The following is a 10,458-nucleotide window of genomic DNA, read 5'->3' on the forward strand; positions in this document are numbered from 1 at the left end:
TGTCCCCTGCCATGCAGGGACCCCTCTGGCATCTCCCGGGCTGTTCCCCCACACTCAAGGACAGTGCCGCAGTGTCCCTGTCCCCAGGCTCATGGGGCACTGTCAGTCTGGCCATGTCCAGCCATTGGCACAAGGGCCAGGCTGGGGCAGCAGCACAGGTCAGAGAGAAACCTGGCCCCGGCCGTGTGACAGCCACACCCGGCGCTGGGCACAGCTGATATTTCTGCTGTGTGTCCCTGCCGGGGGTGCCGTGGCCCTGCCTCCCCGGAGTGCAGCCCAGGCTGGTACAGCAGCACAGATCACAGCACAGGCGTGTCCCCGGCCGTGCGACAGCCATCCCACAGTGTGACAGCCACACCCGGCGGGGCCAGCGGCGCTGGGCACAGCTGATATTTCTGCTGTGTGTCCCTGCCGGGGGTGCCGTGGCCCTGCCTCCCCGGAGTGCAGCCCAGCTCGGTGACTCCCCCTCGGGCGGGCCGGCCGCTCGCACACGGAGCGCGCACACCATGGGAGGGACGGCGGGGCGCAGCCCGGAGCGCTGCCGCTTTCTGGACGTGAGTGCACGGCCGGCCTGTCCCCGGCCCCCGCGCGGCCCGAGGGGTGCCGTCCCTGCTGCCGGGACCCTCGGCACAGCCCGGCCATCGCCGCTTTCCCTTCCGCAGGCAGAAGCGGCCAAGGCGCGGGAGAAGGGCTGCCCCAGGTACCAGCTCTGCGGACTGCTCTTCGGCCTGCTGCTCCTCTCCCTCATCCTGATATTTTTTGGTGTCAGGTACCTCTGGAACCCAGCGCCCAGAAAAGTAAGTAAAAACTCTTTGATCCGGCGTTTCAGAGCGTCGCTGCCCCAGACAGAGCTGTCCCCCTCCCCTTGGCTCGCTGAAACTTTTAACAACTCTCCAAAACCCAGGCAGGCAACTTCACAAAATGCATTTTATCTCAGACCACAGGTATTCGGGGGACTTTTAAAAATCTTTGTATTATTCATAACTAGCTTTTACTTTATGCAGGCTGGTTTTCTCCCCCGTCACCGCGCTCTGTCCCCAGTTGACAATTACGGGGGATGGGAGCTACGCCATGAAGAGTTAAAGTTTCTCTTATTTCACCGGCAGCAAATTTTATGACAAGTAAGAAAATATTTTCCATTTCATTTCAATTATCTTGCCAGAAACCGGTGGAAAAGTCATTATGCCACCGCATAAAGAGGAGAGAAAGCCAGGACACAGCGGTGATTGATTGTCATGGATTATATTTCTTACTTTAATGTGTCTGCAATGTGAGGGACGGTGAGACGGATTAGCTTCTGCAGGAGCCTGTGCTAACAGGATTGGGCTCCTTTATCCCCAGCTGCAGCCCAGCGCTGTGTGAGCTCTGTCGGGGCGGCAGCAGGGCTGTGCCTCCCCAGCCGTCTCTGCCCGCTGCTGCCCGGCATCCTGGCGCTGCTGCCAGAGCCCTTTTATCCCACAGCCCAAGGGAACCCTTTAACCTTGAAACCCACAGCCTGCCTGCTGCCCCTCATCCTCCCTTCCTTCCAATCTCCCTGCTCATCCAGCAGGCCCCGCTTTGCACCCCGTCACCAGTGGGGTTTGCTGGCTCTCAAGAACATCTCCAAATTCCTGTGCACAGCCCAGGCAGCCTCTTTCCCACGCTGGCATCTCCGCTCTGCTCCCTGCACTGTCCTGGAGCTGCTCCAGCCGGGCCAGGCCGCCCTCCTGCTGGGCAAAGGAAGCACCCTGCTCGCTGGAAACTTTATCTTCTTATCAGCAAATAGAAATAAATACCCCCTGAAAGAAAAGGAAAAACAATAAAAGCCATATGTTCCTCCAGAATCCTGCCAAGACCATTATAAAGTCTCTACTGTTCCTAGAAAAACAGGGGTCATGCCAGCCATGAGGGGAAGAGGCTGTTAACCCCTGCAGGGGCGGTTTTCTCCAAACAGAGACAATGCCACAGCCTCAGCAGGGACATCCAGAGCCCTGGGTGTCCTCACCGGTGGAGGATGGAGTCCATGCAGCACTCCCCAACAGCCGATGGGCAGGGAAGCAGCGTGTGAGGTCAGGAGAGAGCAGAGCTGCTCCTGCAGCGGAGATGCACACAGACACTCCCAGCGCCCGGCACTGCCCCGTCCCTGTGGCTTCTCCAGCTGGCCCGGGAGTCCTCAGGACAAACAGGCTGGAGGGGACTGGAAGTTGGTAACGCTCAAAGATATCAGCCAAGGGGAATTAAACTCTTTAAAGAACATGAAACCCTTCAAGCTTCCTTCATGTAACTGGAGAGTGGAAGAAAGCTTGAAAGAAGAGTTGTTCCTCTGAGGGGTGGCCTTGGACACGGCTCTGCCCTCTGCACAGCAGCCTCGTCCCAGCCAGCACAGCTGATGATTCAGCTAACGAGGGGCTCATCACAGCCTCGCAGAGGGACATATTTCAACCATTCAGCAGCAAGTGTCATCTTTAGCCCTATAAAACATCTCATAGCTCTCTGAGCAGCGCAGGGCTGGCAAAGCCCAAGTGGCTTAGCTGGCTGCTGTGCTGGCCAAAGTCATTCTCTGTAAATGGAGAGGCACTTGAAGGTAAGGTGCCACCCGGGATCCTGCCCTCCTTGAAGTGATTTATGGCACTGTGTGCATTTTGTCAGTCAAAACCAGCGACCTTCCACCCATTTTAAGCTTCAGACTGTTTCACCATATAATGAAATCCATGGAGAGCTGTATATCTTCACAAAGTCTTCCTGCAGACCATCAGGAGATGTCCGTGGCTGCCAAGGCACACATCCCTCCTCTAACCTCTGAGCAGAATGTTCCCATCAGCTCCCATCTGCACAGGCAGTTCTGCACCCAGGTGGGGGCCAAACAGGTGATACCAATGCTGGGAGCACTGCTCAGGGGCTCTGAACCCCGAGGGGAGGGATGTGCAGCCACCAGGGACTGTGAACGGGGGCTGGCACTGAGGGCAGAGCTCCTGCCCCTCACCAGTGGGGCCAGCATGTTCCAGCCCTGCTTCATGGCCATGGGATGAACAGGGCTCTCCCCTCGCTGTGTGTCCATGTCTGCTCCATCTCTGCTCCATCTCCTGCCCTGCTTCATGGCCATGCCATGGGATGAGCAGGGCTCTCCCATCGCTGTGTCTCCATCTCTGCTCCATCTCCTGCCCTGCTTCATGGCCATGCCATGGGATGAGCAGGGCTCTCCCATCGCTGTGTCTCCATCTCTGCTCCATCTCCTGCCCTGCTTCATGGCCATGCCGTGGGATGAACAGGGCTCTCCCATCGCTGTGTCTCCATCTCTTCTCCCTGCCCCATGGGCTTGAGGGGATTTGCAGAATCCCTTTGACTTCCCCGCGGCATCGTGGGATCTGGGAAACGAGGCTCCCCAGGGCCCGGCAGCTCTCGTTTTTTCTCAGGATCGTTTTTGTGCTTCAAAGAGCATCTGCCATCCCTCATCCTGGCAGGGTCAGGCATCCGCAGGGACCGAGGGCTGCCGGAGTGCGAGCGGGAGAGGGAGAGGAGAGGAGAGGAGAGGAGAGGAGAGGAGAGGAGAGGAGAGGAGAGGAGAGGAGAGCACTGCTGGTGCTGCTGCTGCCGCTGCTGCCTCTGGTGCGGCTCCCCGGGGATGCGCCCGCCGGGCAGCTGGCTGCCAACGCCCCGCAGCGCTGCAGCAGCCCTCGAGGAGGTCTTTGATCCGCAGGCAGTCCTTGATCTCCTCCAGGCAGAGAGAGGCTCTTCCCTCTGCCTTTCGGGAGAAGCAGGAGGCACAGAGATGGAGCGGGTGAGCTGGGGAGGATGCGGTGCAGCAGGTGAGCCGGGGACACCGCGATGGAGCAGAGCAGCCGGGGATGCAGGGGGCAACAAGCAGACCAGGGAGAAGGAGAATAAAGTACCTGTGGATTCGGGAATTCAGTCCAGCCTGGGCTGTAACCGGGCTCATGCCACAGAGAGCACCAGCCAAGGCTGCTCTGAGGCAAAGCTCCTGCTGCAGGTGTGTGAGCAGCATCTTCTCCCAGGTGTGACACACGTCCCAGGCTTGACGCGCATTACACCCCTCACCCTGGCTGCAGCCTGCCCTTTCACACAGCCCAGGCCCTGCCTGGGAGCTGCCTCCCCTCGTGCTGTCCTGGTGATTGCTCTGGCTCGCAGCTGGGCTTGAGGGAGCAGCCAGAGCCGTGGTCACACACCCAGCACAGCCTGCCCACCCACTGGACAGCCTGTGAAACCAGACCCCTGTGTGGCTTTGGCCTCCAGGTCTATGACATGGAGCACACGTTCTTCAGCAACGGTGAGAAGAAGAAGATTGTGATGGAGATTGACCCCCTGGCCAGGACAGAGACCTTCAGCAGCGGGAATGGCAGCGAGGAGATCCTGGAGATCCATGACTTCAAAAACGTGAGTGTGGCAGCTTGTCCCTGAGGCCCTGCAGTCCTGCAGAGGGACTGATGGGCCCTGTAGGACACTGTGAAGCCCCCAGAGCAAGTCCCAGGACTATTTGTTCCTGCATCAGGGACAGCAGCACCCAGACACACTGGGGATGCTCTCAAAGGAAAGGAGATGTGCTATCTGCATGAGCTTCCACTTGTATTTAATAGCAGTGTGGTTCAGTTCCAGTGAAATACATCCTGGAAGCAGAGCCAGTTATTGGATTTACCCTTGCAAAGGAAGGCAATGATCATCAGTCTATCTGAGCCCAGTGCATTTGTCTGTCTGGAGAGCATTAAAACCTCATGACACTGAAGAAGGCTCTCTATGAAACCTAATTAAAATTTGGAGGGAAATACCCTGTGCAGTGACATATGGCAGAGTTTTGAGCTAATAACCTAGCAGGAACTGGGGGCTGAATGTTCATAAAACCAGAACGGTCAGATGCTACTCTGCATATTTTTATTTATTATAATGAGAGCTCATGATAGTTATCAGGAAAAGAGGAGCAGAGTAAAATTTTATGACTACCCACCTTAAAATATTTGTAAAAAGCCCAGTTCTCCCAAACCATAAAATGCAATATCCCTTATGAGAACCTGTTAGTACATCTTAGCAGCGCTGCTGAACGGAACTGGCACAAAAATAGCAACAGGAAAAATATGACTAAACCTTCCTCCTCCAGCTGTACCCTGCCTCCAGTGGGTTATCCATCCTGCTCTCTGCCCTGACTGCTTTTTGGGTGTTTGCTTCGATCCTGCAGGGAATTACCGGCATCTTCTTTGTGGGGCTTCAGAAATGTTTCATCAAAACTCAGCCCAAAGTCCTGCCTGAGACAACAGAGGCCAAGATCCCTGAGCTTGAGGTAGGTGAATGGAGCAGGGCTGCCTCTGCCCTGTGAAACCCACTGCTCTCCCTGGCATTGGGCTGCCACTCCTGCTGCCTTCCCAGAGATGTGCAATAAAGAAATAATGACTTGTGATCGCTTCATAAACTGATCTTATTTCAGAGGATTGCTTATGAAAACAAGTGAAAAGAGACGGGATTAGAAAGCAACAGACAAAAGCCTCTCAGCACAATACCAGAGATCAAGGACAATAATCCTGTTGTAGTCAAAAGGTCGTAAGGCAGCTCAGGATTAGCAGGCACCAAAAAGTCAATCAAATTGTTTTCTCCAAGATTTGAGCCTCATGTTTTCAAAGAGAATGAGGCAGAAATAAGGGATTTAAAAAGCAGCCACGTTTAAGAAATGCAAATTGAGAAAACCCTTGGCATGCAGACCTGAGGGGTGGGAAGCACCAGGCTGGGGCCACTTGCTTGTGCTGCATGGACCTCTGTCCCACTGATGTGCCTGATTGCTTCCTGCACACGTTTAGCTGCCCTGCACCCTGCTGCAAGGAGCCTTGCGTGCTGCATGGAAGAGTGTGGGCTCCATGACTGAACCCCTCCCTGACGGTGGGACCTGCAGGGACAGCAGTGTCCTTTGTCCCCAGCCCTGGAGGTGGCACAGGGCACAGCCTTCCTGCCTCCCCATTTGCAGACTGAATCCCCCCCAGGGAAGCTGCTGCAGATAAAACGCCAGCAGGACACGTGTTTGAAATGAAGCGTGGGCAGAAACATTTCCCTGAATCATGACCCAAATTCCCAGACACCGATTCTTTGATTATGCCCTAAGAAGCTCATAGATCTTCCCAGCCACCGTCGTAAAAGGGATATAACTTGCCAGGCTGCAGCAGAACATTGCCCCGGGTAGGGAGCTGAGATGTAAAAGCCAGTGAGATAAATGTAGATTTAAGCTCCAGTCATGTCTTCCTGGAGCCTGCACGCTGCCAGGTCCTGCAGGCAGCACCTCCCCGACCCTGCAGCTTCCACCAGGCTCCAAAAATGACCCAGACTGGCTCGGCTTGTGTTGGCTCCTTCCTGTGACTTCCCAAAGCCGTAAGGAAAAACTCTATAAAAGAGATATACAGCTCTGGATGCCTTCTGGAGAGAAAAACGCTTTTTGCCAGCTTGCTCTATGGGCTACCACCACCAACACAGAGAAGGTTGCCTTGGCAGGGAGCTCACGCAGACCCATCCCATAATCTTTATATATCTCCCTCCCTAAGTGCCTGCCAAAACACACCATGGACTAATGCAACGGCAGAGACATGTGGTATAAATTACGGAACACAGCCGTGCAAGGAATTTCTGTGAGGAGTAAATTAAAGTGTTCGATCAAAAAATCAGCAGCAGAAGGAGAGAGGAATTAAATCCTAGGAGCAAAGTAGAGCAGAGGTGGTTTAATCTTGTGTTTTAAATGATTAAGGGGGCTCCAAAAGGATCTTCCAGTTAGTGGGGACTGGGCAGGAAAAGGGCCTGTGGTGATGAACTAAGAGAGGAGAGAGAAGGGTGGTGAGGGCTGTCGGGGTATTGCATGTGCATCCCATGAGCACCACGAGCCAAGGCAGGTGAGGTCCAGCTGCTCTCTGGGAGGAAAGAGGTGCCTCTAAGCCAAGGGCAGGTGTCTCACCACACCAGGGTAATGTCTTGCTCTTCTTCCAGGGACAGGAAATCACCACCACCTACTTTGAGCAGTCTGTGGTCTGGGTGCCTGGGGAAAAGCCCATTCAGAACAAGGAATTCCTGAGGACCTCCAAAATTTTTGACATCTGCAAAAACGTGACCATCTTCTGGATCCACCCCACGCCAATAGCAGGTACAAGGAGCCATCTCCTCCCCAAGGGCCCTGCCTGTGGCCCTCTGCCATGTCCCCCTCTGTGCCATGCTGGGAGCCCACTTTCACAGCCTCGTGTACATCTCAGGCATGAGCTCCACAGGAGATCCTGGCCAGTGTAATAGCAGGGACTGAAGATTCTCTGCACAAAGCACTTGTCTCTGCCAGCTCCCCGCCGCCCTGCACTTTGCAGAGTGCCCACCCTCCTCATAACAAGGGAGAGAAAAAAAATAATCCCTTGTACCTGCAAAGAAAGCAGCACTGCTGGAAACTGGGACGCCCAATTCCTCGTCCCCACATGAACATCAGAGTGTGAGCAGACATCTGCATCTAAATCACACGGCAGGGTTGCCACCTCCAGCTGCTCACTGCACAGCCCTCACAGAGGTTGTGGCCTCTGAGATGTGCTGCTGTAATTACCTGCTCTCTCTAACCCACTTCCAGCCCAATGAGGCACTTTAAAAGTCCCTGCTGAGCAAACTCCCTCTGCTCTGCAGCCACGGAGGCACATGGCTTGGATCACAGGTACAGGCCAGCTCACCTGTGCTCTGGAGGGCAGCTGGGCACCCCAGCTCCCCGGTGCAGGGAGGCTGGTGTCCCTGACTGCTGTCCCCTTTCTGCTTCCTTGTCCCTGCTGTTGCACCCCCCTGCAGCAGTGTCCTGGCTCAGTGAGTGCACCAAGGTGCATCCAAAGTCCTTGCCAGGACAGCAGTGCTCAAGGCTGCCTGGCACCTTCCCTACCAGAGCAAATTATTGCCTCTGTGGTTGTTTCCTAAGCTAAGAGAGCTGAAACTGGGCATGATGTGCCCCAAATCTTGTTGCTCTGATGGGACCCTACAAACCCACCCCCCAGCAGCAGAGCCCAGCAGGAGGATGTGCTTCTGCACACCCACAGCCCCACGCAGGAGATGCCAGCAGCACCCCCCAGGGCATGGGGATGGATGGGCCACTGTCTCCCTCAGCCCTGCTCAGGCTGGGTGACAGCAGGAGGCAATGGAGCACCGCTTTGCAGTGGGCTTTTTGTGTACCTTGGCACCAAATTCTGGTAGAGACGCTCATTCTTGCTGCTGCATTTGCCCCCTGTTCTGTGCTTATTGACAGCGACATTTGGACTCTCCCTGTAGCTCCTGAGCTGGCCAACCTCGAAGGGGCAGAAGAAGAAGAGGCTGAGCTGCAGATGGACAGCCAGAGCTGGCTGGCCGGTGGGAACGAGCACAAGGAGCTGGAGGAGAACACACGGGCAGGGCCCAAGCGTCGGGCACGGCAGCTCACCGAGGAGGACCTGCCCGTCAATGACTATGTGAGTGAGAGAATCCCACCCTGGGCTGCCCTGCCTGAGCGAGGGACCCACCCTGGGCTGCCCTGCCCACCGTGTGCCCCAGCTTGTGCTCCTTGGGATGACGATGCCCTGTGCATGCCCTGGGGTGTCTCCACGGCCCCGGGGAGCCCTGCTCCTCCCCTGGGGTTGTCCTGTCCCCTCTCCCGGGTGCCTCAGCCCCGCAGCCCCCTCTGACCGCGTCTCTTGCCGGCAGTCGGAGAACGGGCTGGAGTTCCACCCGCTGTGGGATGAGCGGGGCTACTGCTGTGCCCGGTGCCGCCGTGCCCACCGCTACTGCCGGCGGGTGTGCGAGCCGCTGCTGGGCTACCACCCGTACCCGTACTGCTACCAGGGCGGCAGGGTCATCTGCCGGGTCATCATGCCCTGCAACTGGTGGATCGCGCGCATGCTGGGCAGGGTGTAGCGGGGCACGGTGTAACCGGGCAGGGTGTAACCGGGCAGGGTGTAGCGGGGCCGTGCCCAATGCTGGGCAGGGTGTAGCCGGGCCGTGCCCGCTGCCCGCCTCCAGGAGCCGCTGGCACGCCGACAGCGCCGCGGGGCGCTGCCCAGCCGGTGACCCTGTGCCCCCGCCCGGCCGGTGCCCGGTGATCCCGCACCCCTGCCCGGTGATTCTCCAGCCCTGCCCGGGCAGTGCCCGGTGATCCCGCACCCCTGCCCGGTGATTCTCCAGCCCTGCCCGGCCGGTGCCCGGTGATCCCGCACCCCTGCCAGCTGGTGCCCGGTGATCCCGCACCCCTGCCCGGTGATTCTCCAGCCCTGCCCGGGCGGTGCCCGGTGATCCCGCACCCCTGCCAGCTGGTGCCCGGTGATCCCGCATCCTGCGCTGCCCCCGCGGGGCTGCGGGAGCCAGGCTGGGCAGCAAGAGGCAAACAATAAACGTCCTGTATGAGCGATTGCAAAGAGAACTAAAGTCCTTTAGTGTCAGTGTGGTGCTCGATGGGTCTGCGAAGGGATCTGATGGCGGGGCTGCCCCCGGGAGCATCCAGAGCTCAGTGCGGGCGCTGCAGCCTGCGGAGGGCCCTGGTGCTGCCGGGGCTGCTCAGCGTGGCCCGACCTGTTCCAGCCTGCTCCGACGGGCTCGGTTCAGCTGCTGACACCCAGGGGTGCCACCAGCACGGGCACAGGGAGCTGGCACAAGGAGCTCCCTGAGGAACCGAGCAGCCAAAGTCACAGCAAGTCCACTCCTATGGAGGACCCCAGGTGCCACCAGCTGTCCCCAGCCCTGTCACCGACAAATGGGCGAAGCCTGAGCTGCGGGAGGGAAGGAGTAAGTCCTGAGCACTGCAGCTGCCCTGAGCAGGACAGTGCCTGCCAAAGGGCTGAAGGCTTTCCCCAAAACCCCTGTGCACCCTGGGCACATTTCTGCCCATGACCCTGGGCTCATGCCAAAGCCAGGTCCCAGATGTCACCCCAGGGGCCAGCTGCTGCTGAGGAGCTCTGACACCCTGCAGGTGTCACCAGGAGCCCTGGCACCCTCAGTGTCACCAGGGGAGCACGCTGCCGTGGCTGGAATGTGCAGACAGAGCAGGGAACGGGGACAGGTGCCAGGTGTGGCATCCCCAGGGCTGCCAGACCCCCCTCACCTCCCCGCAGCCAATCTCCAGCCCAGCTCCCAGCTCCGACACATTGTGCCTCACATCCTGCGCCAGGAGGCTCAGCCAGCCAGGAGCTGACAGCAGCCTGGTTTACTCACCTGGGATAAATGCATCGTGAGGGTCTGGGGCATTTCCCTCCCTCAGCAGCCAGGCTGGCCCATACCAGGGCATTGCTGGGCTGGGACAGCTTTGACCAGAGGGGTGACACTGACAAAGGGCCACCACTGGTGGCTTCCCTGCTCTGGTCACACCTGCCTCCTCCCTAGAACAGGACAGGCAGCCCCACATCCAGCCAGACACAGCTCAGCTCGTTTGAGTTCAGTGCCTGAGACCCAAAAATCCCACAAGCTTGGCAGAGGAGCTTCACTGCTTCACTGCAGCACCAGGCTCACAAAGGCAGAGGCTTG

At 57.8% G+C, this 10,458-nt stretch overlaps 1 protein-coding gene across 1 annotated transcript; it reads left to right on the plus strand.

The window, feature by feature from the left end:
• The first annotated feature begins 481 nt into the window (after positions 1 to 481).
• Positions 482 to 9,170, plus strand: TNMD (tenomodulin). Its single transcript, XM_058814311.1, has 7 exons — positions 482 to 554; positions 663 to 797; positions 4,231 to 4,371; positions 5,165 to 5,266; positions 6,946 to 7,099; positions 8,242 to 8,417; positions 8,650 to 9,170. The coding sequence occupies exons 1-7, from the start codon at positions 507 to 509 to the stop codon at positions 8,857 to 8,859; spliced, it is 966 nt and encodes a 321-aa protein (XP_058670294.1). The 5' UTR covers positions 482 to 506; the 3' UTR covers positions 8,860 to 9,170.
• The last annotated feature ends 1,288 nt before the right edge of the window (positions 9,171 to 10,458 follow it).

The sequence above is a fragment of the Ammospiza caudacuta genome, chromosome 14, assembly GCF_027887145.1.
Source record: "Ammospiza caudacuta isolate bAmmCau1 chromosome 14, bAmmCau1.pri, whole genome shotgun sequence".
NCBI classification, from domain to species: Eukaryota; Metazoa; Chordata; class Aves; order Passeriformes; family Passerellidae; genus Ammospiza; species Ammospiza caudacuta.

Excerpts from the sequence above, each read along its gene's own strand:
- TNMD (XM_058814311.1), top strand. The coding sequence starts at position 507 with ATGGGAGGGACGGCGGGGCGCAGCCCGGAGCGCTGCCGCTTTCTGGAC. Across the intron at positions 4,372-5,164 it reads AGATCCATGACTTCAAAAAC|GGAATTACCGGCATCTTCTT; the intron begins GTGAGTGTGGCA and ends TCGATCCTGCAG. Across the intron at positions 8,418-8,649 it reads ACCTGCCCGTCAATGACTAT|TCGGAGAACGGGCTGGAGTT; the intron begins GTGAGTGAGAGA and ends TCTTGCCGGCAG.